At 37.0% G+C, this 26,481-nt stretch overlaps 4 protein-coding genes and 1 pseudogene across 9 annotated transcripts; 2 read left to right on the forward strand and 3 right to left on the reverse strand.

Annotated features, from left to right (window-relative positions):
- Positions 1-416: 416 nt before the first annotated feature.
- Positions 417-4,135, reverse strand: LOC120013450 (probable protein S-acyltransferase 1). 3 transcript variants are annotated; one of them, XM_038865257.1, is made up of 6 exons: positions 3,809-4,135; positions 2,920-3,099; positions 2,521-2,829; positions 1,696-1,917; positions 944-1,407; positions 417-639 (listed from the first exon to the last, which is right to left on the reverse strand). In XM_038865257.1, the coding sequence occupies exons 1-5, from the start codon at positions 3,914-3,916 to the stop codon at positions 976-978; spliced, it is 1,251 nt and encodes a 416-aa protein (XP_038721185.1). In that variant the 5' UTR covers positions 3,917-4,135; the 3' UTR covers positions 417-639; positions 944-975. The 3 variants fall into 3 exon arrangements, with proteins under 3 accessions (XP_038721185.1, XP_038721184.1, XP_038721183.1); XM_038865256.1 differs by having other exon boundaries at positions 940-1,407; XM_038865255.1 differs by having other exon boundaries at positions 417-642; positions 940-1,407.
- A 602-nt stretch (positions 4,136-4,737) lies between these two features.
- LOC120012928 (histone-lysine N-methyltransferase, H3 lysine-9 specific SUVH1-like) lies at positions 4,738-8,859 on the reverse strand. 4 transcript variants are annotated; one of them, XM_038864495.1, is made up of 4 exons: positions 8,702-8,859; positions 5,945-8,377; positions 4,979-5,065; positions 4,738-4,884 (listed from the first exon to the last, which is right to left on the reverse strand). In XM_038864495.1, exon 2 carries the CDS (start codon positions 8,087-8,089, stop codon positions 6,008-6,010), a length of 2,082 nt encoding a protein of 693 aa, XP_038720423.1. In that variant the 5' UTR covers positions 8,090-8,377; positions 8,702-8,859; the 3' UTR covers positions 4,738-4,884; positions 4,979-5,065; positions 5,945-6,007. The 4 variants fall into 4 exon arrangements, with proteins under 4 accessions (XP_038720423.1, XP_038720421.1, XP_038720420.1 ...); XM_038864492.1 differs by lacking the exons at positions 4,738-4,884; positions 4,979-5,065 and adding an exon at positions 5,072-5,312 and having other exon boundaries at positions 5,945-8,097; positions 8,304-8,377; XM_038864494.1 differs by lacking the exons at positions 4,738-4,884; positions 4,979-5,065; positions 8,702-8,859 and adding exons at positions 5,072-5,312; positions 8,474-8,619 and having other exon boundaries at positions 5,945-8,097; positions 8,304-8,377.
- A 2,100-nt stretch (positions 8,860-10,959) lies between these two features.
- LOC120013846 (alpha-L-arabinofuranosidase 1-like) lies at positions 10,960-17,911 on the forward strand. Its single transcript, XM_038865804.1, has 18 exons — positions 10,960-11,309; positions 11,801-12,033; positions 12,440-12,494; positions 13,078-13,289; positions 13,602-13,723; positions 13,854-14,007; positions 14,412-14,481; positions 14,933-15,078; positions 15,187-15,232; positions 15,338-15,390; positions 15,516-15,660; positions 15,845-15,963; positions 16,101-16,172; positions 16,262-16,365; positions 16,622-16,678; positions 16,788-16,983; positions 17,096-17,233; positions 17,597-17,911. Exons 2-18 carry the CDS (start codon positions 11,857-11,859, stop codon positions 17,801-17,803), a joined length of 2,073 nt encoding a protein of 690 aa, XP_038721732.1. The 5' UTR covers positions 10,960-11,309; positions 11,801-11,856; the 3' UTR covers positions 17,804-17,911.
- Positions 17,912-18,811: 900 nt separating this feature from the next.
- Positions 18,812-22,511, forward strand: LOC120012430 (annotated as a pseudogene).
- Positions 22,512-23,480: 969 nt separating this feature from the next.
- LOC120012304 (50S ribosomal protein 5 alpha, chloroplastic-like) lies at positions 23,481-24,875 on the reverse strand. The gene is made up of 2 exons (XM_038863661.1): positions 24,652-24,875; positions 23,481-23,982 (listed from the first exon to the last, which is right to left on the reverse strand). Exons 1-2 carry the CDS (start codon positions 24,737-24,739, stop codon positions 23,627-23,629), a joined length of 444 nt encoding a protein of 147 aa, XP_038719589.1. The 5' UTR covers positions 24,740-24,875; the 3' UTR covers positions 23,481-23,626.
- Between the last annotated feature and the right edge of the window lie 1,606 nt (positions 24,876-26,481).

Consider the following 26,481-nt stretch of genomic DNA (forward strand, 5'->3'; position numbering starts at 1 on the left):
AACTAATTTTATAAAAAAAAAAAATTTAAAAACTCATTTTTCGTGTGACATTAAGATCCCTTAATGGAGAAAATATTCAATCATGGTATGCCATGTGACCCATGTCATAATGTGTCGTTACATGACCAATAGAATGACGACAATTCATGGATTGTGATGTCAAATCATGGGTGGTTGAGGATGAAAGTAGTTAGTTTATAATTCAAATTTCAAATAATTCCCAACCAATTATGAGTTGATATCAAGTATCAACCTCTTATAAAAGATCATAATGCTACTGACGATATGGTATACCACGTCAATGTATGACATCGCACAACAGAACATTAAATATTTCCTCTGAACTTCCTTGCAATGCTTGCCAAACTTCCATGTAAAGTACACAGAAACTTTGTTCTGCAACCATAAAGTGCCAAATATGAAGTCACAACTTCTCCTCTATTTCTCTCTCATTTCTTTCTCTGTTTTTTTGTTTAAACAAAATATCTGAACAAGAACATAAAACGAGTTTAATAATTCGCTACATTGTTTCGTTTCAGTTTACTTACATCACTGACCTTCTAACAAATTATACGACCCCAAACCATCAACAGATGTCTTTGACAGTTATCCACTGATTAGTTTCTTGTCCAGCCAAACCTGCTAAACAAAAACAAGAAAGACGGAGACTAAGTTTCATATGGGTATAAAGAGCAAATCAAGAAGCTCAAAATGCTGTTATTTGGGTATCAGTTTCTGTTGAGCTTCAATCAAGTTATATCCAGTTATTAGACTTAAAGCTGTAGAATTCTATTAAACAGGACAAACAAGACCTGTCATCGAATTAGGATAAAGTTCTCTGTATTTGGAAGTAAATTATATGGCTTTCATACTGATTTTGATTAGAGATTCAAGGGTTATTTTGAAGGGAGAAGAAGCATTTCGCATTTTATTGCATACCTACATGTTCAGAGACTCGGACTGGTATGAGGTAAGCTATTGCATCCTTTTATCGTCTATGGAATGACCTCCGAAAGTGGATTTCGGCTGCATTTTTAGTTGACGATCAGTGGGAAAGAAAAATGGATCAAATGAAGCATTCATGTCTCTACTCTTCGTCTTCAAATTGTCGTCGTGACCACTATAATCCAGATTATGCAAGATACTTGGCATTTTCAGGATACCATCCTTGCCAAGCTTTCCCCCCATTTCTATGTCAAATTTGTCTTTTGAGCCAATGAAGCCTCCACCTAGTTCAGATGAAATTGATCCCATGCTTGGATCATAATCCTCCGGTGCCCATGCTCGGAGATTTATCATCCCACTAGGGATCCCTGAGCAGAAGACTTCTTTAAGATTACCTATCAACCCTTTGCTAAAGGGGTTTTCCTTCTTATCATAGCGGTAACGGAAATTCTCATATGTTGTCTGCAAATAAAAAAAAAGATGAAACTTAAGAATCCAACTATAACAACTAATTTGATCTTGTTCTACAAATGAGAAAATTGACAAAACCATGAAAAAGATATCTGAAGAGTTCCAAAGCATTCATATTGCATATACTGTGTATCTATATATCAGAAAAGGGGAAAAAATCATATGTATACATGGTCTTCAACCAAAAAAATAAAGCTAGATTTCTTGTCCATCTATTTCTACAAAAGATGGTACCACATATGCACAGGATATAAATATTACAAAGAGCAAGAACATCACCTGGTTTGAGAAAATAAGATAAAAGTGGAAAACTGTGAGGCCACCAACAAACCAGATAGCGATGAAGCAATAGACAATGAGAACGACTGATACAATATCGCGTGACATGATGCCCCACAAATTTCCCTCTTGCCGAAGGATGTTGATCCACGAAAACACAAAGACGTATAGGCACAATAGGGTTGATGATGATATAAAACATATGAAAAATGGGTAGTTGCGCTGCAATTGAGTCAACGTGGAAGCAGGTCGTTAGTATCTTGCAAGCATGCAAATAAATGAAGCAAGCCCTTAAAAGTTTGATTCCAAACATAGGGAAAGATGTGACCAGGAAATTGGTTTTGAAGAAAGCAACCATAAAGGATGAGAAAAGAACCAATAAATTTGCAATATTTCCAGCATGTTATGCATGCCAGGATATTTACTAATAAATAACTTAAATATAGCAAGGAAACCGAGTCACGTCCTCATGATGTAAGAGTTCATCTCACAATCATCTCAAAAACTGATTATTAGAAACCAAACCATATGCCAACCCCATTATATGTCTCTATCAGGAAAAAAATATGGAATGATGGTTGACCGTGGGATAAAACCTGTGTGTGTTGCAGTGTTTTATTAGCATTTGTACAGATATTTTATCTTCCTTACAAAAAGTGAAAGAGAAAATAGTATATACTTTTGAACATGAAAGCAAAAACAAATATATAAAAGATTTCCTTAATTCAACTTGTATAACACAATACACTCATTTGTGATCATTGTACGACTGGCTAAGAATAATTAGTAAACCTTGAAGGTACAGTGCAATTGAGGATTACTTACTGCTCCGATGCACTGACCAACCCATGGACAGTGGTGATCAAACTTCTGCACACAATTGTTGCAGATAGAGCAATGAGAGGCACGTGGCGGACGATATAGCAAACAAGTGTCACAAAACTTCACTTTAACTGTGTGGTTATTGACCATTACATCCTTTGTCCGTGGTATCTTCAAGTTGGGAGTTTTACTATTAACCCACTCCATAGAGGGAGTGGTGAATTCAAGGGAGTCATCTGCATCAGGTGCTTGTGAGTTCCTGGGTATAATTCCTGGATCTCGGCTGGACGTCAAGGAGAGAAACATGAGGTCCTGCATGGAACATGAAATAGGTCAGGTTCAAAGATCATTTGCCAAAAGCAAGATTCCATTTACACAAAGGAAAATCTTCACTTTACCAACCAAAACAGTTAGGACCAATCCCCCAATAAAAACGGTGTAGTCAAATAGTTGATCATATTGTCCCGCTATAACCAGCATCTTTACGCAAAATGCCATTGCAGGACCTCCGATAAGAAATGCAGTTAAGAATAGTGAAGCTGCATCGGGACCTAAGATCAGTCTTCCGCCACAGAGAAATTTCTGTCACATCAAAAAGAAGCTTCATCATAGAGCTTATCAATACTAGAAAATCTTCCAATTCTATAAGCATGTATGACTGCCATAAAACAAAGTTTTTTACAATAATAGAGAATCCTTAAAGGCTTAAACATAAGATAATTTGTCATGTTTCTTACCACCCAAAAGTGAAAAAAGAAAAGATTGTAACGGAAACGTTGAGTGCAACTGAACCTATAATATGCAATACCAACACTAGATAGTCAATCTTGATATGAAAATCCTTGAAAAAAACTTAACATTTGGTTTGAGTGCATTTATACTAAACTGCACAAACACTTCAAGCTAACAAAATCTCTATATACCAGAGGAATAATGTAATGATCCTTTACCACCGTTGCTGCTAAACCTATCACTAATTTGACCAAAAGGAAGAAAACCCATCACTTAACTTCTACAAGAAAAATAATCAAATCCCAAGGAATGAACGATCTGATTGTTAAATGAAACCAAATCAAATTTAAAATGTGGGTATATTATCAAAGAAACAAACTTATCAATCAGAATTTGTCCCCCAAATTAAGCAGAACAGCTTTATTTGGCATTGTCACAAGGAGATCAATAAGAAGAAAAAAAAATACCCCAAAAACTTCAGTCATTTCAATCTATGAATTTCATAACAAGGAGATCATTTCTAGCCCTAGAAATATTTTTTTAAAAAAATATGACTTACATTGTTACCCTTCCAAACTTGGTAGAGCCGCTTGGGTTTGGATTTGGAAGTGGCCATGGACAAGTCTCTGCAGGGAGAGTTCCAATTCTGGGATTTGTCTATTCCCATTTTTGCTTTCCGTCTCTAATTTTGTTGTCGCAGCAAAAACATCACCATGAAAGGCAAACACCCAAATAGAATAATCAAATCAAAACAAGATGAAAATCAACATCAACCAGATTGGTCTCCCAAATTAGTTGTTTTGAAATGATATCAAAAACTGTTTCTGGGTGTTTTCCCTTTTTGGTACATGTCTCTCTCCCTCCTCACCTCCCTCTCTCCCTTTCCCTCTCCCCCCCTCTCTCTCTTTCTCTCTGTGTGTCTATTTTGGATCCAAATTCCAGCTACCCATATTACATCATCAATGCGATCCTTAACAATCCCCTCTCTCTATCACGGACATTGCCGTTGATCCAGTGCCATTTAAAATCCAGCGGGATTTCCGCGGGCAAAATATCACATATGATAAAAGGTAGTCTTTATTAACACTCCATATTTTATTTTATATTTTTTCTCATAACGGTATAATGTACATATCCAACATAAATACATAGCAAATACATAGAATTTCCGACCGTTGGATCATGTATTCAATAATTGTTTAAGAGGAAAAAAAAATCACATATACTCAGATTTATAGCCAATATCATAGACATACCACCAAACCGTATGAACTCAGAGAGTTTAGAGATTGATTCACACTGAGAATAACATCATTATAACCACGAGTTCCATTCAGAATGAAAAAATAATATTATTATGACCACGAGTAAGACTTTAACTCAACTTATCAAGTCGGTGAAAAGAGCAAACTTGTATGGTAGACTAAAAAAAATTGAAGGCAGTCCAATGTCCAATGGGAGACTCAAACCCCATAGAATCCATGACCATAAGGAATTTTTGTACACAGCCTTTTCATTCATCTTCAGTACAAATACAAACTTGCATCCTACTTGATCCAAAACCATAAGTCCCCTGCAATCAGCTATCGCGCCATCAACTCATGCCAACTGCTTTTCTCGCATCAAACCGGACAACTACAAATTCCATTTTAGCCAGGAAGAAGAATCAGACCATAACCAACAAATTCTCCCATCGGGATATCATTTTTTGACAAAGAAACAGGCTCACCACAGTATAGGGACATCAGAAGCAAAACAGATCAAAGGAGTTCAAACTTTGCACCATTGAACATGCTAACTATCCATCTTGATACATCTGCATTCATTTTAGAAGAGAAAATGGAAAGTTGACCATACAGCTAACATTACAACGTGACTTTAGTACATGACAACTCTGGAAGATCAAAACCTTCCAAGCGCCTTCCGACTACAGTTACAGAAAGAGAACTTGATGTTACCGGCTCTGCAAAGCCTTAAATACAAAACCCCTCCTAGGATATTATATTCAGAAAATTGACCAAGTTAAGTTGAAGCTCTTTCTCTACATGCCAGCTAGGAGTCATCTGAGAAAGGACCAAGCAATAGAGAAGGGTGAGAAAATTACATAAATGAAGCAGTACATCAGCGGAAAATGCTACTCTAAATGTGTAACAAGCTCAGTAGCACTAAATTCACAGCGCGTTAATGATTGCTACATGATCTTGATAGAGGGGATCTACGCCAGCACCCACAAGTAACTTTTACAGGGTTAGTCCCGCCAAGAGCATTCACCATGCAAATGCAATATAAACTCCTTTCACCATTAGCAGCCGCGCATTATCATCGTTGGATGGCTAACATTATTGATAACCAGAAAAAGGAAAGGGAGAAAAGAAGAGGCTGTAGCCACGTTATTTTCTTGGGACAGGTTAAACTTCTTAAACATGCTTAACATTTTGTATAAAACTTCCTATAAAAAAAAAAAACGTTTTGTAAAAAATAGTAATTATGAGATATTGTGGTAATTATTTATAATTTGAAGAGAAAAAATCTACAAACTTCTAAAAAAATAATTGAACCAAATACTAGACAATATAATAAAATTCAAAGCCAACATCATAAACATGTTTAAATTGAAAAAAGAAGACAGCATAAACGGTAAACATTTTATCCCGGGCAAAGCAAGATTCTAAATTAGATAATTAAGAGCTCTAACCTTCCCTCTGAGGCTCAAGTTACAAAGGACAATCCACATCGAAATTATCCAGTAAGCATAGCTTCAATGGAAAAATCCTCTGCACTTTGAAGACCCACATAAGCAAAGTTTCTTCTGCCTGCCCATTTCTTCAGGCGGGACCATCCCATAATCATATGTTAACTCAGTCATTGGAGGGATGTGTCTAACGGCATGAAACGCAACATGGAGATCCGACTCCCTATTGTTTGTGCGTAAAACCGGCTGCCAGATTACATTCGGAGAGCAACTGTGATTCATAAAACGAGCTACATTCCCAATATTCTTTGCACTAATAGCTAAAGGAAATGGCAACTTTGGAGCCTCATTGGAATCACTGGGCAGGATCGGAGGACAAGAGCGGGTAGCATCAAAAAGGTAATCATCCATGTCACTGTGTAGAGCCTCGACCTTAGAATTATCAATGGCTTCCCCTGCATATTCACATATATAAGCTCCGCCTCGAATGGGGTCCCAGGATCGCAAACCCCAACCTTTATCCTTAGTTTTAAAAACTTCGAAGCGAACTTTCAAGCCTCCTTGGGATACTCGGTTCTTGCAATTAGGAGGGCACAGGCAGGAAGGTCCACACTCATAAATTAATTGCCCTGCGTTTGCAACAACCCCATTTGCAACATATGGAAGATAGCCTCCATTTTTCTGAATGCAATAACAGTTCAGATTACCAGGCAGACAACCACCAGCACAGGCACAGCCACTAGAAGAATCTGCTGAATTTGCTTCTTTTGAATACTTGATAGTGGAAAAATACGTGAAGTATTCTGGGCCCTTCTCATTGTCAACCTCATTTACCAGGGAAACAGGTAAACTCTCAGCCCCAGAAGTAAGATCAGGCAAGATAACCCCAATTCTTGAAGAGATGCCATCTTTCCATTGCTGAATCAATTTCCACGTCGTGAATGCTTCAGGCTGACCACGGAGTCTAATTAATTTAAACTTAAACACATTGCAACCAGATCTTCCTTTTTCCACCCATGACTCCTCAACTTTATAAAGACCGTCGTAGACATAAACTTTCCCAAGACTTGCTAGATCCTTCACACCCCGGATTACTCTCACTTCATTACCCCTGTCCAAGCCATTCTTCAAAGCAAGATTACCCCTTTCAAGCTTCTGATCTATATTTAGATTCCCACCTTGACCACTGTATATTAATACATTCCCGTCCTCTACATCATCCTCGTATCCTCCAGATGAAACAACGCTGACAGCTACAGGCTCTTCTTGCAGATTCACCCTAAGATAATCAATTCCAGCCATTGATGGTGAATGCAATCCCACCAAGCAAAGCTCAAACCTGAAAAAGAAAATATCCCCAACTTCAACTCCAGGCACAGATCCCATTCTCTTCGTAGCATTTGTTCGTATATTTTTTGTCATCAAGAATGTACCAGCTCTTAGGTCAGGGCGTTTGATTACTCCAGGGGAGGAGACCTTTGAGTCTTCAATCTGTGCAATCTTCCTTCGTAGTAAATCAAATATCAGTAGTACATATTCAACTGAGTCCTTGTCACCATCATTTTGCCTAGCGGAATTGAATTCTATGATATTAAAAGATGTGAGAATATCATCTACTTCTGGATCCATAGAACCCTTTTTCCGGAACCTAGTCCTTTCCCCCTCAGCATTACCGTTCCCAGCTTCCCCTGCAACACCATCTTGAAGTTGTGATTTAGCACTTCTTCTGGTGACCCTCCCAGATGATGTTGTATCTCCATTTGCAGCTCTTGAATGATGATAAGAAGTGGCTCCAGCTCTTGGAGGAGACGATGCCCGAAAAGAAGTGATGGGCACTGCATCTGACACGGGTGTGTTGAAGGGAAAAGGTGGAGTTTGACCAGGTGTAGTTTGCGGGTTATGTCCAGAGGTCCCTTGAGACCCCGGTGCACCAAAAAATGGAAAGAAAGATGTAGCCCCAGGAGGGAAAGGACCAGATGGGCTGGAACAAACAAAGGGGGCAGCACCCTGAGGTGTATTGAATGAAGTAAAATTTGGTTGAGAGGGGAATATTGGAACAAGACACCGCAATGGCTTTATCTCCAAAACCCTGGATTTATCAATCGACCCAGCCCGTGGAGTTGAGTCTCGCCCTTGGAATTGTTCCATTATAATATCTTCCAAACAAAAATACAACAGTTTATATAGCAAATAAAACCTTCAGCACTATAGATCTATATGCATGTCTTACTTCTCTTCTAACACATCTCCACTGAAGAAAAAGCTAAAATTTTCACAAAAATTGCTGAATTTACATCTACTGATAACAAATACAACAACATTTCTTAACCCAAAATTCATCTCAGTAACATACAAGCCATACCCAAATCTGACAACACCCAATAGCCTCTGAAAGAACCGAACTTTTGGTTAGGTCGGTGTCAGAAAACGAAATTCCTGCAATACCGAGACGAAAACCAGTAAAATGTCAGACCCAGAACTCATAATAGGAAAAATCAAACGCATTCACAAGAAAAATTAAACAAAACATACAGCCAAGCATTCACAGCAATACGGAAAACAAGATCGAGAGAAACAGCCAAGCAGATCGCGGAGAAACAAAAAAAGAAGTGGTTAAATAAAATCCTTTGACACAGAGAAGTGAAGTGATAAAAGTCCCAAAAAATAGAAGACTTTGAATGAAACTATCTGCTTTGAGCATGCAATCTGTTTGAAAACAAATCGAGGAAACAACAGGAACTATAGATAATCTAAATATACCTGATTTAGATTAGCTGTTTTAAGTAGATACCCACATCTTCAACTTCAAGACCGAAAACCCATAAGATCTGTGTGGGTTTTTCTTACTGAGTTCTAAAATTCCAACTCTCGATTTGTTGTTTTTACCTTGGTGATAGTGAGGAAATACGCTGCTTAACACGGCATCGTATGGGGGGACAAATTATTACACACGTGTTATCATAGAAAAACAAGCATCATTTTGGACTCACATTAGAGCTTCTCCAATGGGTCCCAAAAATAGATGAAAACTATTGATTCCTTAAAAAAGTATTCGACAAGATATTCACAAAACAACATGTAACACATAGGCGAATATTTTATTGGATGTGTGAGCACACGGAAAAAAAGATACAGTATAAGAAATTATATTATTATATTTAAGGTATGAGTAATAATAATTGAAGATAAGTTGCGAGAAAACTATTTAAGATTGTAAAAATAATATATTGGTGGTGAGGAGAATCGAGAAAATTAGTATAGAAGAGAGTAAAAAGTGAATATGAAGACTTAAAAAGACATGACTTGAAGTGGTACAAAAGTATATGAGTTTAATACTAGTTGTTAAAAGTATGATCCTAAATACAAATGAATGGTGAAGAAGAATTAACGTATTGGGTTTTAGATAATTTTATCATATACTCATGTAGTCGATCCCAAATTTTAGAGATAATAACTCAAGATGATAATGATAATGATATGCGTTGCTCTTTTACTAATATGAGTTTATTGAAAATAAATATTATGTTTAAGAATTTAAATCCTTAATTACCCTAGGCATGCTTAACATTTAATCATTTATAGCATTGTTTGAGAATAAATTAATAAATTTCCAACAATAAGATTTCCATTTGGTGTTTTAAAGCAAAAATAAATAATTGTTGATGTTTTTCTCCTCTAACTTGGGCTTTTCGTGAATGGGCCGCAAGAGAATCTCCTAAAATCTTGGGCCGCCAGTGTAATCCATTTGGGTGTCAAAATATATATATAAAAGAAATAAAAAATAATGGTGATGTGGAAACCAGTATTGCTTGATTTTTTATTCAATATGGGAAGATAAACATTTGAGTAAAGGAATGATCAAAGTCTAATTTCGGACAACGGAAAATATGATATTTCAACATGGTGAATCTAAATTACTTGTATACCTAATCAAGCCATCAAGCAAAACTCGAACCCCCAGATGTGATAACGATTGCATAATGCTTCAAACTTAGTTCAATTGTAAAAATTCATTTCCAACTAACTCGGTCATCTAGTTCAACAAATAACATATTTGTTGAAACTTGAAATACAGTTTAATTGGCTCATTCAAAAGGACTGCTCTATTGGATGAAGGATAATTGTTTGTGGTTATGTGTTGGAGTGGAGGCTTGGCATCAAATAAAAAACACTCCACCATATCAAATTTACCAACTTTGGGAGAGAAAGGACACTATCATTGGACAAATATTCCTTTTTGCTTGAATTGGATACCAAAGTACCAATCACTATCACTTTTAATATTATTTTCTAAGGAAAAAAAAATCCAAAAATCAAGATAAGGTGATAGGATTGAATGGGGATTAATTAATTCAACAATGAACAAACACATTATATTTCTCTTTCTATGGGTTTATAAAAAAAAAACATGGTATTTATAGAATACAATGCCCATTTATTTATGAAAAATTATTGAGATCTTTATCTCTAATTCAGGAGGAGCGTTGAATGTTAAATGCGCTTTACATGCGTATTTATAATCAAATGACTATAAAACATGTCACATACAATTTGAGATAAATTGAGGGTCAAAAATTGAGGGATTCGTAGTATTAATTACTCTTATGATTTATTTACTTTCTTAGACATTATTATTATTATTATTCTATTCTATAATTGCTAAACAAGTCTCCCTTCAGTTTCTTTCCGCAATTTTTCTTCTTAGACACTTATGCACGTCAAAAATACAATCATTTCTAGATTATACGTTACAAAAATCAAAGTTTTGTTAATCCTTTTTTAAGGAGGGTTGTTTTCTCATTAGTAATAAATACACAAATGATTACAAATAAATAAATGTATAAAGTATAAACTGAACAAAATGGCAAATAAAATAGCGAGTCGAGTACTGAGGATAGTTGATATATGTATATCGAAGGTTCGATTTTAAAACATATTTGTCGGCGATATTTAAAAAAAAAATTAGGGAGTCTAGCATACCCTCTTCCAGATAAAGAGATCATGAACAGAACTTTTTTTTGGCAAGTGAGAGATCATGAAGACATGAACAGAACTGAAGGGTGGATCATGTTTGTCTGGTGACCCACAGGGAAAAAAAAATTCTTAATCAAGATGTAGCAGTTGCTTCAAAGCTTTAATTAATCCGCATCGATGGACCATTTGGTTACGTGTAAGCAAGGCATTCTGCCAATAAACCCAAAAGGGCGAAGCACTCGGCGCCTGTTTTATTGCCAATCTCCTTCTTAAACCCTTCAAAAGCCGAGTCAAAACTCACGCGACAACCAAATATCCTCAGTCATCAAACTCTCACTCGCTCTGTTTGATATCTCCGAGGAACACCCACAAGATTGTTTGGTCTTTGTTCCAGGTAAATTTGTGATCTTTATGAGAGAACTGAACGTTGGTTTGGAATATGTTGTTTTAATGGCGTTGTTTGATAATGTTTGCAGCTAATTTTATCTGGGTTCTGTTTCGAATTCTCAATTAATGCTCTTTTTTTTATAGAAAAATTTGGGTTTTGTTCAAGTGTTTTTATCTGTTTTTGTTTCTCTTTTGTATTCATTATGTGAATCGCAGCACAATTGGCACCAGTTTGACTTCTATGTAGCTTAAACAATACTATCTGGTTCAGAACAATGCTGTTCATACTTCATAGTGGGTCTTGGAGTTTCCAATTATAGCGCATTCAATAAACGAATTTAGGTTTATTTTTGCACCATTGTTGTTTGGTTGAGTCCAAATACAAAATCCTGATAAAAAATGGGTCATGTAGTTTCTGTCTATAGTGCATTAGTGCTTGTTATGCCTTTTTATGTGAACTGATCAGATTGTAACTATATGAGATCCCTTGTGGAGCAGACCAAACCTTTGTGGGTATATCAGGCCTTCGAGATTTTGAATGTGGTGAACAAACAATGGCTTCTTGCAAGGTTTCTTGGAGTCTTCTTTTGGTTTTCTTAATCTTTGGTTGTTGTTCCGTGTATCAATGTTCTGCTGGACTTGATGCAAACCTGACTGCGCGGCTGCTTGTAGATGCATCTGAAGCAGCAAGCCGGCCAATACCTGAAACACTATTTGGAATATTCTTTGAGGTTGGTTTCTCAACGTGTGAGGGTGGATCCTCCTTTGGTTTACATTGGTTTACCATTGCTTCTGCAGTTTATATGCTGTTTGCCACTGATGCATCTTTTGTTTCTTTCATTGTTCTCATGCTGCTTTCTGTCTTAGCTCTATTACAAATGTATGCTTCTTTTGTAGCCTTCATTGTTCTTGAACTACTTTCTTTTTAGCTCGTTTTTTTTAATGTTACTTCAAACAGTCAGATGCTAAGTTTTTTATGTATGCGCACACAGGCATTGAGATATGAACTTGGAGAAATCCAATCAATGAATTGATTTAATTGTAGTTTCCATATAATTTATATATTTGGTGGCTTTTAAGAAACGTTTTCTGCCCCTTGGTGGGAGAAGTGAGCTTATTTGGTATTTTCTTCTTCAGGAGATAAACCATGCCGGGGCTGGCGGGCTGTGGGCGGAGCTTGTCAGCAACAGAGGTCAATCCCTGATTCTTTTAACTTCCAAAAGTTGGAAACAGAAAGAATAAATTTCTCATAATGGTTTGTGATGTTTGGTTGTTTATCTTGGCTGGACCTGCTAGGTGCTTTCACAAATCACAAATGTCATTAAACTGTGAAAAATCAAAGCAGGTTTGAAATCTGGAACCATGTGGTGAAATGTGGGACACAAGTAACAGCAATTGCTTGCTCGAAAAAGCTAAATCTGGTTTTGGCTGGAATATGAAATCTTTAGATCAATAAGGCCTTACCAAGTCCCCAACAAACACAGCAATTTGGGAAGAAATATCTGGATCTTTCTAACAAATTAGCTCCTTTATGGGACTAAGATTTTTGGAATTATCACTTTCAATTAAAACTTTCAGGTGTTAGACCTGGTAAGGAACATCGTTAACAATGACAACATAGACTAAATTGATTTATAATATTTTGTTGGGGAATCAGCTTATTTGGGAGTTGTTATGTGGCAATTAAGTCAATTAATTTTCTTTCTTTTTTAAAATTTAAGTTATGTCTTCCAAATGTTTCGAAGCTGAAGTTTGTGATACAACTTTTGTTACAGGTTTTGAAGCTGGGGGCCCTAATACTCCCTCAAATATTGATCCGTGGTCTGTAATTGGAGATGAGTCTTCTGTAATCTTAACAACAGACCGCTCATCATGCTTTGAACGTAATAAGGTTGCACTAAGAATCGATGTGCTTTGTGATAGCCAGGGCAGTAATATCTGTCCATCTGGCGGTGTTGGTCTATATAATCCTGGATTCTGGGGCATGGTGAGAAATGAGAATTTGAGACCTATTGTCTTATAATGAATCTTGTGCGTTCCCATTTTCAAACTATTCATGTCTATGGATTATGATATTTTCTGCCGAACTTTTTAATATCTGAACATGTTTAGCAGTACGCTATTTTAGTTATTAATTGTGCCTCAACTTAAGACCATGAATTTGCCTACAGAGAAAATAAAGGTGTTATTGTATTCTATGGATCATTAGATCTCCGAATGTGTGAAATCTTTGTTCTTCCTCCACTTTCAGCTGATGATTCTTTTGTAATTGAAATTCCTTTCCTTATGTTTACTTCAGAATATTGAACAAGGGAAGACCTACAAGGTGATTCTTTATGTTCGCTCATCAGAATCGATTAATGTGTCTGTATCATTAACTAGCTCGGATGGCTTGAAAACTCTGGCTACTGCAAACATCATGTGAGCACCATCTGAGTAGAATGATTTATTCTTGTTCTGTCGGCGTAATACCTTTGGACAATTGGACTATTCTTGTAATTCGTGAATTTTCGTTTTTCATGCTGAAAATTTAAATTCCTTTAACTTGCAGAGCTGCTGCTGCTGATGTATCAAACTGGACTAAGGCAGAAGTTCTGTTGAAAGCTGTAGGAACAGATCATAGTTCAAGACTTCAGTTGACAACATCCCAAAAAGGGGTAATATGGTTCGATCAAGTATCAGCTATGCCTTTGGACACCTACAAGGTATCACTCTTTACTCTCTTCCTTCCAGTACTCAATTATGTGTTATTGCATGAGAAATACTCTTGTTGAAACAAACAGGGGTATCTTTACTTCTTGATATGGTTGAATGCATGGACAGAAAAGCATGGGGTTATGTTTGACTTTGGGATGTTTAAATTGGTAACTTCCCCAGAATTGTTTTTATATTTTCTGGCTGTATAAGGATCCAACAAAACCAAAATTTGGGAGGTTTGCATGTAGCTTTTGAAACTTTAGGATTGACTTAAGTTGTGCCAGAAGTTAAACAAGTTATTGAATGAAATGCTCGCATCTGAAAAGTTTATTCAGAAACAATTCTTTGTTGTTCCATGCCATCTGTATGCTATATATCAGTAATTCTTACTACAAACTTTATCTTGGAACAGGGTCATGGTTTCCGAAATGATCTTTTTAAAATGCTGGCAGATATAAAGCCTCGATTCATCAGATTTCCAGGTATCAATTTTGTGTGCAAGTAGATTCTAGCAGAGCTTGGATTATTTTATAAGAGTTGCCATATGCCATTACGGGATATATAAGATTGAATTCAGTGAAACTGAATTTTTTGAGATCCGTAATTGAATTTTTTTTCCTCCACCTGTTTCATATATTTATTTATAGTAATATTGTTTCTTACCCATGACCTTCCATTTGGTATATTTCATTAGGCTTCTGTTTACATTATTGAAGGTCTGCACTGTAAGAAGTTTTTCACTAAGAGCACATGAAATTTTGTAGAAATTTCAAGAATTTCCTTTTAATCCTTTTCCCTTTTGTTCTCCTTTTCCTTGGGTCAATATAAATAACAATCATAAATGCTAATCCTCTGCATTGTTTAGCATAGCCTTTAAGTCTCATCCTCTTTCTTTTCTCCATGAGATTGCACTAAGTTATTATGGTTTACTAGGTGGCTGCTTTGTCGAAGGTGAGTGGTTAAGAGATGCATTTCGCTGGAAAGAATCCATTGGGCCCTGGGAGGAGAGACCTGGCCATTTCGGTGATGTTTGGATGTACTGGACTGATGATGGACTTGGGTATCTTGAGTTTCTTCAAGTAGGTATCTTGTTTCTTTCTCGACGATTGATTGTTTAGAATTCTTAGAAGGCTTCAATTCTTGTTTCTTTTGCACCCAACAGTTTGAACGTTTAATCATCTTTGCAGCTAGCAGAAGACCTTGGGGCATTGCCAGTATGGGTGATTAACAATGGTACTCTTTTGTGTGCTTAATTTTGTAAACCTGTGTTTCTCATTGGAACCTGTGATTGATTAAGTTGACCGTATCCTTGTTTTCTGGGTTACGTCAATTTTGCAGGAATCAGCCATCAAGATCAAGTAGACACTTCCAACGTCCTACCTTTTATACAAGTATGTCTGCTAATATTTGATTTTCAGTTTTGCGAACTTTATTGCATGGTCTTAGTGCACGTGTAAGTGCTTAAATTAATAGTTTTTCTTGCTTGAATTAATAAATTTTTTTGTCTTGACTGCAGGAAGCCCTTGACAGTATTGAGTTTGCTAGAGGTGATTCCAATTCGAAATGGGGTTCTGTCCGAGCTGCAATGGGTCACCCAGAACCCTTTGACTTGAGATATATGGCTATTGGGAATGAGGACTGTGGGAAAAAGAATTATCGAGGTAACTTAGAGTCCAATCGAGACCTCTTTTACAAAAATAAACAAGTCTGCATGCCTTTTTCTTTGGTTCCAAAGCTTGCAGTAACCTTCCTAGAAGATTTTCTAGTTGTATTATGGCTTCTAGATTCTGGATGATAAAGGTATCGAAATACTCACTGCCACCCACTTATTTTTGATGTGTCCAGGAAATTACCTTAGGTTCTATGATGCCATAAAGCGTGCCTATCCAGACATCAAAATAATCTCGAACTGTGATGGATCTTCCCAACCGTTAGACCACCCTGCTGATATCTATGACTATCATGTAATTCTTTCGATGCACATATTTATCAATTATGGTTAAGTACTAAGTGTATCTAACTTTCTTCTTTTATTATATCTTTAATGTACTGGATTACTGGTTGGGCAACACTTAAATAACATTTTCCTCACCTTCAACAGATCTATACATCTGCGAGTGACTTGTTCTCGAAGTCTAGTAGATTTAATCTTGCTCCACGTAAGGGTCCAAAGGTATTTTTTCTGTACTCGTTAATGACCTATAGTTTTGTTTGTAAAGTGTCAAAGAAAGTTGTGACTGTAAGGCCGTCAATTGATTTCAGGCTTTTGTCAGTGAGTACGCTGTGACTGGAAAAGATGCCGAGACAGGAAGTTTTCTAGCAGCATTAGCTGAAGCTGGATTCCTTATTGGACTGGAAAAGAACAGGTTTGTACTTGTTTGCAAGAACTTAGATTTTCTATATTTGCCAATATGTATGTTAATGTTCAGACTGAAACACGTTGAGATGACTGTTTTACTTTTCCTTTTTCTGTTGGGGACGATGTAACTCTCTGATGCTTTAAGATCTTGATAATTTCTGATATGCTTCTCATGATGTCTCTGGTTCGGTCATGATATTCTTGATTGGAAAACTCTACGTCCGTGATTATGGAAGCTAATGAGAATTATTTTCCCACTCCAGTGATATCATTGAGATGGCAAGCTACGCACCTCTCTTTGTAAATTCCAATGACAGGCGGTACTTTTCTCACCTCTTCTTCTCTCTTTCCTTTGGAGGCTTTTACAGACTTGCACTATCATTTTTATCTATCTGTCATCTGATGATTGATCCCTTTCTGTTTCTAAAGATGGAACCCCGATGCGATCGTCTTCAACTCTTGGCAGCTCTATGGAACTCCTAGCTACTGGGTGCATCATCTCTTCAAAGAGTCCAGTGGAGCAACTCTACTGAATGCCACTCTCCAAAGCGATTCCTCTAGTTCGCTTATTGCATCTGCAATTGCTTGGCAAACTGATGACATGAAAAGTTACCTCAAAATAAAGGTTCCCGGTTTTCTTTTACGCACATTTGCATCTTCTGTCGACACCTCCGATCGATCATGTTGAAACATTTTGGCTAATCATTTTTTTTTTCTTTGATAACTAATGCTTGCAGATTGTGAACTTTGGAAGCAGCACAGTGAATCTCAGAATTGACGTGGACGGGCTGAAGTTGAACTCGTTGGGATCATCTCAGACTGTATACACAGCTGCTGATTTGATGGACGAGAATTCATTCGAGGAACCAAAGAAGGTAAAATATATCTGAATCATTTTTCACTTCTATGTATGAGTAATGAATGCTCATACATACCCAAAAAACAGTTCTCACCTCAGAATATGTGATAGAAATAGTCTCATTGCCTTGATCGAGTCGAATATTACAACCACGGAGCAATAGCTCAGTTGGCTTATATCTTTAGTCTTAAGGCAAATGACGGCTAAAGTCGGGAATTCGAACCTAGTCTTTTCCTGGGTTTTCCTGATTCTATGAGCCTACCCACTTCCAGAGTCGAATATATTACGAATGATAATTAGCGGCCAAGTAAGGTTGATTAAGGCGGTACACTCCCTTAAATCTTAATGTTTGTGTTTCCTTTCTCTTATATTTTTTCAGGTGGTGCGAACTCAAACATTGTTTGAAGATGTAACCAAGGACATGGATGTTGTGCTCTCTCCATATTCTATCAATTCATTCGATTTCTTGACAGAATCAAACCATCTCCTCACCAAAGCAACATATTCTTCTCCTACGGCAGATTCTTCTTCTAGGGCCTCAATCTCAAAAGAAAAAGAAGAAGATTCTTTGCTTGCTACTATGTAATTAGTTTGGTTTGGCCGGTGTGTGAAGTTGTAAATTATACCTAAAAATGGATTATTGTTATCATTTTCTATTCCAAGCCGGTAAATTATTCCCAGTATTTCTCTTGTTTTCTTGGTCATGTTTTGCTGTTTTTTCTTGATAGGCCATTAAAACGTGTTTGGAACAAGAATTATTAGGAGCAAATACTATTTTAAGCATTTAAATAAAGCTGTTTAATTAGGTGATTTAAAAAGTGTTTAGATAAATTTAAACAAAACATTAAACTGAACTTTCAATTTATTTTAAGTGTTTATTGCCAAATAAAAAAGGGGCTGTATTAGACATTTTTTTATTATAATATTGTTGATGATCTAGACTAGACAGTGACTTACTGGACCAAATGACACCAAAACTATCATTTAATATCTGTTTAGTTAACCCATCATTGATTTCATTCAATTAAGGCTATAAATCATAAGGATTCTTTTCCAGATAAAAAATAACTGTAATAATTAATAAACGTTAGTTTTTCACTTTTTGAATTTTTTTAACCGAAAACCCGTGCACAAAAGTTTCTCACCTGATGACAGTGTAAGTTGTAACAAAACACTGGTCATAAGGGTATTATTCTAGGTGGGAATCGAAATCAAGAACTCCCAAAGTCTGTACGATTTTAATTTTTGAACATGGTTGATTATCTAGATTAGATACTTAAAATTTATCTAATTTATTTAGGTCTTGTTCCAATTAATTATAATGAATAAACATATTATTGAAGTGGGATTGCATGGTTCCACTAGACTTGACCCACCCAATTATCCAAAAACCTAACAAACATCGATGGGTCCCATCACAACCAACATATAAAATAATAAATGGAGAAACAATTTGAAGGTCAAATACGACAGCGTTTCAACAAGTTTCTAACAACTAATCTACAGAAAGGACTACACCAGTAAACAACTACACCCACTCTGTTTTAAAACCTCTCTCTACCTGTGTCAGTGTTAAACACCAAAAGCAGAAGAAATGGAAGTACGAAGAGGCAGTAACAGTTGCAGTTATTCGCTGCTCCGGCACCCCACCATTACTACCACGCTCTTCCTACCTCTCAGCCGTCTCATCACTCCACGATCGGACGACGATCACGAATTCTACGGTGAAAATTGCTGCAATTATCACTACTACTCGAGGCCGATCGTAGTGCTCGACGTAATATGGAACCTCGCGTTTGTGGCGGTGTCCTTGGTGGTTCTCCTGTCATCTGTCAAAGAGAGACCCTCTTCTCCGTTGAGGGTCTGGGTTTGTGGGTATGCTGTTCAGTGCTTATTGCATTTGGGTTTCGTGTACTTTGAATTTCGGGGTCGGTATGATCGGGGTGATGATCGTGCTGGTTTGGGGGAGCTGTCGCCTTCGCAGCGTCAAAGCAGGTAAATTTTTTGTGAACCACATTTCCTTTCCATTTTTTGAATTCTCCTGTTTTTGCAAGATTTTGTTTGGATACTGAGAAAATTATGATATTTTTGACATTTTTGTTCAATCAATGCTTGTCAGCTTTTCATGTTAAACCTTTTGGAGTCTTTATAAGTGAAGCGTGCATATTTTCTTAAGACATTGTGTAGTTCATACAAGGAGGTTATGATGTTTGGATGTTCCAGATATACCTATAAAAAAATTTCTAACCTGCATTGTAGAAATGAAAAGTGGATGAGAAGGGGTATTCTGAGAGAGAGACGGGCACCCACTTTCTATTTCTTTTTAGTTTTAATAAAGGACATATATTTGGTTAGAATCTTATTGGGAGGTTATCTAGTTGCAATGATTGTTTAGGATCCGATAGACACCTGGTCATGTGGAACCTTGGATTCATGGAGCATTTATAACTTGGAAGTATACAATCTTTTAAATGTGTGACCTCATTGTTTTAGATTTAGGGAAGTTGGAAGAGATTGGCAGTTTTACTTTGAGGATAATAGGGTGTTTTGCTGTCGGGTTGTGTTATGTTAAAGCCGATGATGCATGAAGACATAGAGAGAAAGAGAGATGAAGGGTGGGGTGGGGGGAGTGGACTTTTGTTAGCTATCACGTTACTTATATTTCTCCAAGTAAGGTGATACTGTGATACTGAAATGTTTTCCTACTTATGCACTTCCTACCCTTTTGTGAATTTGCCGTGCTAGAAAATACTCACTCGTCGTGGATTATGCTGTTGGATCTAGAAACTTGTCTTAGTAAGTGAATCATGTATAATGCAATCTCTCTGCTTATTTTTCAGCATTGTGAAATGATTGGAGTCACTTAACACTGTGATATCATCCATCTGGTGGGTAATTGGATGTTATTGGATAGTAGCAGGTGGCCAACCCCTTCTACAAGATTCTCCTCGTCTCTACTGGTAAGTGCCATGTTTGAGATTTTTGCCTGTTGTTTTATAGCCACTTAGTCTTTTGCCACTGCTGCAACATTTGGTGCCATATAATGCTTTAAATAATGCTCACTAAATATATGCTTAAAAAACTGCGCGTGAGTGTATAAATAATAGTTATTGAGTTGAGAAAAACTAGTTTTCCAACAGTCAAGTAGGGAGTTAGTTGCATTATAGGTTCACCTGAGAGGCACCTATCATCCTATGCAATTCTGCACACATGAACTGGTGGAGGTTTATTCAATCATATCATTTATCCCTCTTCCTTTGCTTTTGCAACAGAAGAACATAAATCCGAAAACTGTATTGTCATAGAATTGCAGGTTTTAAAATCCGTTGTGGGTTCCAACTGTCATGATTTACAAATCACCCTAACTGAAAGTTGGGAAGCTATATTTTTTCCATTAACTTAGAACAATTTTCTTACTTTCCCGTCTAATTTAACTCTTTTAGTTCATCACATTCTCCTGACTATATGCGAATGGTTCTATGAAATTTGAAAACTAGAATTTGGATTTTGTTCACTCAGGCTTGTGATTCTTGAAGCTTGGAAAAGTCTTTTGGAATTCATGAAACTGTTTTACATCTTGATGTGCTTTTATGCGTTACTTGCTGACATACATGTAGTAACTTAAATAATGGATTCTTGTGCATGAAGTGCAGGTTAACAGTGGTATTTCTATCCTTTGACGTGTTCTTTATAATCTTTTGCATCGGAATGGCGTTAGCTGTTTTCTTTGCCATCTTTTGCTGCATTCCACTTGTAGCTATTGCCTATGCTGTAGCAGCTCGACGAGGTGCTTCTGAAGCTGATATCAGGACTCTACCAAGGTATAGATACCGGCAAGATGGTCAATTTAGAACATTGGACATTGATGAGAAGCAAGAAGCCTTTGGGGCAAGGTTGGGGTTGGGCAATGATAGTTCTTCTAATGAACTTTCTCTTCATCCAGATGATTCTGTAAGTATATTGCCTCTTTTCTTTCCCACCTTTTGATTTTATTTGTGCCGGACTTCTTCTTGTGAGTGTATGCAACTGCATGTGGGCGATATTTTGCCTTTTCTTTTATTTTCTCAAGTGTATAGTATATAACACATTGTTTTCTGCTTATCTTCTTGACATTAGTGGGTGAATTATTGACACCAAATTCCAATGTTGGAAGACACAGGAGTACAGGACACTAGATAAAAAAAATGTAAACAACTCTCGCTCCCACGGTGGGCGAGATTGGGGACATGCAAGATGTACACAGACTTTACTCCCATAGAATATGTGTAGACACTGTTTCCAAGTGTGACCTCGGTTGCACCCATGCAACTAAGTAATATTAAGTATTAACTGTATGATGTGAATACACTGAAGTTGCAAGTGCAAGTCAACTATAATAAATTTACAACACTGGAGTTATTTTAAACGTAATGGTCATGCAGTTTAGAGATGTTCCTGCATTATTATACTTTGACCCCCAGACACGTAAATCTTTGAGCCTCATTTTGGCTTGCCGTATAGGAAAGAAGAATGAGCATCCTGTTTCTAGAAGCCCGCAATCATGCCTTTAAGTTTCACAGGGATAAAAATACTGTTCACATCATCAACTACAACTTCTGTCTGCACGATTGATGACTATAGTTTTTAAACTAACCAGATGACATGTAAATTGATTTTGTTTTATGCTTGTACTGTGCCGTGCATTTTCTTTGCTTGAACTTGAAGGCTTATCTTTTCATGATCAAATCATTTATATTTATCCGTTTTCTTCTATTTTTCCTTTTCTACCTTTTTCACCACAAACCAGATGCACATATGAGATCTTACTCACCATCCTTTTTCCCCCCTGCTAAAAGAGTATATAATTTTACTTGAAATTTGTTGGCTTTCCAGAAGTGCTGCATTTGCCTTTCCGGATACATAGATGGAGCAGAGCTGTATTCCCTTCCCTGCAACCACCATTTCCATTGTGGATGCATCAGCAAATGGCTCCGGATAAATGCAATTTGCCCTCTCTGCAAACTTAACATTAGCAGGGGTGACACACTGGTTTGACCTACTTTCCTCCTCATTTGAGAATTTGACTTCGACACACACAGGCTCAATAACTCTTTAGAGGGGGATTCAGAGTAACAGCGCAGCCTGGCCGGCCATTCTTCTTGCCGATCAACTATTGGTAGTATAAGTATATGAAAGGGAAGGTAAAAAAGGGAGGAGTTTTCCGTGATTGGAATCTGTAAAAGCTTTGGCATTTTCCCATTGACTCTCTTTTGTTAATAGAATTGGTTTCTTTCTCAACTTGATTTTTGTATATTTTGTAGATGTGAGTTTTAGTAATAACTTGTAGATGTGAGTTTTAGTAATAACATTCAAATTGGAGCTAAACCCCTCTTGACCTCTCATCCTTTGACCCTTTTTGTGATTGAATTGGAAGTTCGAAAGCATGAAAATTGGCATGTTCCCGCGACATCCAGAAATGTCTGCAGCAAGTAATTTGTAAATGATTTTTCTGCAGATCTTTCTCTGGCTGCTGTTATTATTGTTTGTTAATGTGATATTAGAGCAATCAATTTTCCTGGAAATTGATGTTGCAAAACTCTAATGTATTAAGAAGGATTGCTGTGCTGCATTAGTAGCCATTGTTTATGTTAAAATCCCGACAAAGGATTGCTTTGTTGCAAGTATATGGGAGCTGCACTATATTGATAAACTTTGACTACAGCAGCTAGCCTGTTACAAACTTACAATATAGGGGAATGAATAAATAGGGCGTTGGATTAATAGAAAATAAACACAGGATTTTTACGTGGTTCAACCTACATAGGTTACGTCCATCAGAATCGTCGCAGTTTTTACTATGTCAAGAATGAGATTTCAGAAAATTTAGAGTTAATAACCCTTAGGGCAACAGAGATGCTACAATACCGACCCCCGAACCCAACTGCCTCATGATCAGGCTTGACACAACCTATCACTAAACTGTCATGAAAATTTTTAGGGGTTCTTCTTGATACAGAAGGATATCATATGGTATCTTCTAATCTAAGGACTAAGAGTTGAACTCCCACCATTTATTCAATGAGGAAAAGAGTTTAAATCCTTCCCCAAAACCCCAAAAGCTTAGCTGAAAGGTCAAGGAAAGGCAAACATGTTATAGAAGCCTTTCAAATCTAGTGTTTTCAATTGCCTCTCATTGGTGATGTCAACAAGTAGTTGAGCTGCTTTCAAAGTTTAGACCCTCAGATATTAAACCCTAACAGGCTATGGTGTAATAAGATCAGGGAAACAGACAAAAACACCAAATAACTTCTAGCTCATTGTTCCATCTGGTTACCAATGCCAGTATATTCAATCTTGCAACTTATGATAAACAAATCAAAATGACAGGAGATACAAAGCTCAGTACTTCACCTGCTGACTGAGGCAAAGGTTATACATTTTTCAATTTCTTCATCTTTGAAGGAGGCCACCGGCCCTTCTTCCTCAGCCTTCGCTTGCGAACAAGCCGCTTTCTACGGAGCCTTATCTTCTTTGCCATCTTCATCTTCATCTTTTGCTCCATCCTCTCTTGCAACTTCGACTCTAAGGGAAGTTTGTCAATAGGAACAGACACTTCTTTGTTATCTGAAGGAGGTTCAACAGCATCATTGGGACCAGTTTCATCAGTCTCGGATGAAGCTCTGACAATTACTACCCCACTTTTTCTAACATTAAGGGGCACAAAAGATCGAATTCCATTGAAAGATGTTGGGTTCTGACCGATGGGCCTCAAGGGCAACCTAGAAACTGGAAACAAATATTCCAAATGAACTGTTCAATGTGAAATACAGGCAAAAGAAATGCAGAAAACCATAATTAAGAAGATACAAAGATCAATTAACAGGATGTAACAATGAAGAGAAATCTCTATCGCATCCTTCTTGTGTTATGATATGTGACTGTGAAGAGGAATCACCTATACAATGGAAGTTCTTCTAGTTCAGTTTAGTTTATGCAAGCGTTTTAACATCAACCCAAAATCCACACATTATCATATAATCCAAAGGAACGGATGAATCGCAGACCAAGAGGGAATTTTATGCATTTCAAAGACCTACTATATTGTGGGTTCAATATCCCCACCCACATAGACTCATAGACAAGAGGGGACAGGTCCAAGATGTTCGATAAAATGCCTAACCCAGCATACAGAGCAACCAAATAGCTTCAATTCAAGAAAATGTCTTTAGAACAAAATTTATAGCCCCAATTGATTTTATTCGGCTCTCACAAACCACCATATGAATATACTACAAAAGAATGGGAGGGAGAGTCAAGAAACCGCAAGTACTCAGATAGCCCAAATCAGCAGAGAATGCAAAAAGGTTCCGAAAGAAAGAACACCAATACCAAGCATCAACTAAATCTCTCATTCATCCACAAAATTACTGAAAAAAATGGTAGACGTGCGCTTACTAGGGGTAGCGGAGATGGCAAGAGTAGACGATAGAAAGGATTGTGAAGAGAGGGACGGTGTAGCATTGAAGCAGTGAAGGACAGACATATTGTTTGCAGTCTTATCTCCAGTCTCGGTTCAAATCATTGGCGGCTTCTGGGTTTGGATTGGATAAGCCTATCGAACAAACTCCTCCTCTCCTCTGTTTCTTCACCTTCTGAATTCTCGATGAAAACTGAAACGTCAAGGATAACGAAGAGGGAAAAGCAGATTGCGAGTCCGCGGCCCAAAATAAGCCCATGGACGTTGTGCACAATGCCACAAGGAAAATTTTAATCACATCCCATTTTTTACTAAACACCCCATTAACAGCATTATACAAGGGATGATCAACTCAAATTGAGGTGTCTTTAATAAAAACTGAGGTGTGACTAAAGTTTTCCATGACACAATATAGTTGATGGGTCAACTACTCAACCGTTTGTTTTGAGTGAGGAGCCCAGCCCAAACTAAGCCCGTAGACCTTATTCTAACCCAAATCTAAGATGGTTGAGTCCCACTGGTAAGAAAGTTAAGTGCATGAAACCCAGCCTAGGCTAAGCCCACATTGGGCTTATTGGGGTACTTTGGGATAGTTGAGGATTAAAATAGATCAAAAATAATAATAATTTAGAGACTAAAATAAAACTAGAGGCATAATTTAATTAATTTCCAAAATTATAATATATATATAAAACAATTTCTAGGAAATTTTTTTCTTAATCATCTGTCAATGTGACAATCTATTAAATGATGTTACAGATATGTAAAACCAGAAGTATTGATCTCAACAGAAATCCAGAGAGATCAGAACACTAACTTGTACATAAACAGAGAAATGGAAAACAATTATATAAAAACACCCATTTCAAGAAAACACCCAATTGAAGAATAATAATAGATAAACATTGATAATTATGATCTTTCATAAATGATCAAATAGATCAAACAAATATTATAACAGAGATAAAAAAAAAAAAAAACCAGACTTTTTTGCATCATTATTGTTAGAGATGAAAGGGGTGATCATGTGGCTTCTCGAATGGTTTTCTTATGTGCTCCTGTTTCCCCGCTGTTTGCTGAAAAAAGTCTCATGATGAACAAGCATCACTAGAACAGAGGTTAACAAGAAAAGCATATTCTGATCATTCATGCAGGAAGAATGTTGTTCACATATCAGATTTGCTGTACAAAAAACTGGGTCTCTTCCCCCATACTGATTTCTGCTAAGAATTCTACGCATCACTGCTACCAATTCAACAGTCAACACCAATATAGTAGTGCTAAAAATCAATACTGTCACTAACATACACTACTAGAAATCAAGAATCTATATTTCTACTAATATCAGTTCATTTTTGGCTAATTAGACCAACACCCAATTCAAATTCTACTAATATCAGTTCTTCAACCTCAGTATAGTACCTGCAAACTTTGTATTTTACAGTATTACCGTGTCAATGAGTGTGCATTTGAGACCTCATAACGCAGAGAATTCACACTACTTCTTCTTATACTTGTATTTCGTCCGAGGTGGGTCAAACCTGTCCAATGAACTCCCTGTCCCTGAAGCAATGGCACAGTAAATACTCCGATTTTCGAGATGGCGAAATGTCCATATCTTGAGAATTTTATTAACTTTGATCAGAGATTTTTGTTCTTCTCGGAACCTTTTCCACTCTCCACCAATTAGATATTTGGATCCATTGAGCTTGAGAGTCATGGCGTATTCTCTACTCCTCTCCATCTCATCTTCACCATTGTACAATGTCATCTTAGCCCCATCTCCACCATTATCCCCAAAGAAAGGC

This window comes from Tripterygium wilfordii, chromosome 13 (assembly GCF_013401445.1).
Source record: "Tripterygium wilfordii isolate XIE 37 chromosome 13, ASM1340144v1, whole genome shotgun sequence".
NCBI lineage: Eukaryota > Viridiplantae > Streptophyta > Magnoliopsida > Celastrales > Celastraceae > Tripterygium > Tripterygium wilfordii.

Bases quoted from the DNA above. Each gene is read 5' to 3' on its own strand.
- LOC120012304 (XM_038863661.1), bottom strand. From the start codon at position 24,739: ATGTCTGTCCTTCACTGCTTCAATGCTACACCGTCCCTCTCTTCACAA. The intron at 23,983-24,651 runs GTAAGCGCACGT...ATTTGTTTCCAG, and splicing joins TGCCATCTCCGCTACCCCTA to TTTCTAGGTTGCCCTTGAGG.
- LOC120012928 (XM_038864495.1), bottom strand. From the start codon at position 8,089: ATGGAACAATTCCAAGGGCGAGACTCAACTCCACGGGCTGGGTCGATT.
- LOC120013846 (XM_038865804.1), top strand. From the start codon at position 11,857: ATGGCTTCTTGCAAGGTTTCTTGGAGTCTTCTTTTGGTTTTCTTAATC. The intron at 15,391-15,515 runs GTATGTCTGCTA...TCTTGACTGCAG, and splicing joins ACGTCCTACCTTTTATACAA to GAAGCCCTTGACAGTATTGA. The intron at 17,234-17,596 runs GTAAAATATATC...ATATTTTTTCAG, and splicing joins CATTCGAGGAACCAAAGAAG to GTGGTGCGAACTCAAACATT.
- LOC120013450 (XM_038865257.1), bottom strand. From the start codon at position 3,916: ATGGGAATAGACAAATCCCAGAATTGGAACTCTCCCTGCAGAGACTTG. The intron at 2,830-2,919 runs GTTGGTAAAGTG...TGTTCCATGCAG, and splicing joins GATTGGTCCTAACTGTTTTG to GACCTCATGTTTCTCTCCTT. The intron at 1,918-2,520 runs GTAAGTAATCCT...ACTCAATTGCAG, and splicing joins TTGGTCAGTGCATCGGAGCA to CGCAACTACCCATTTTTCAT.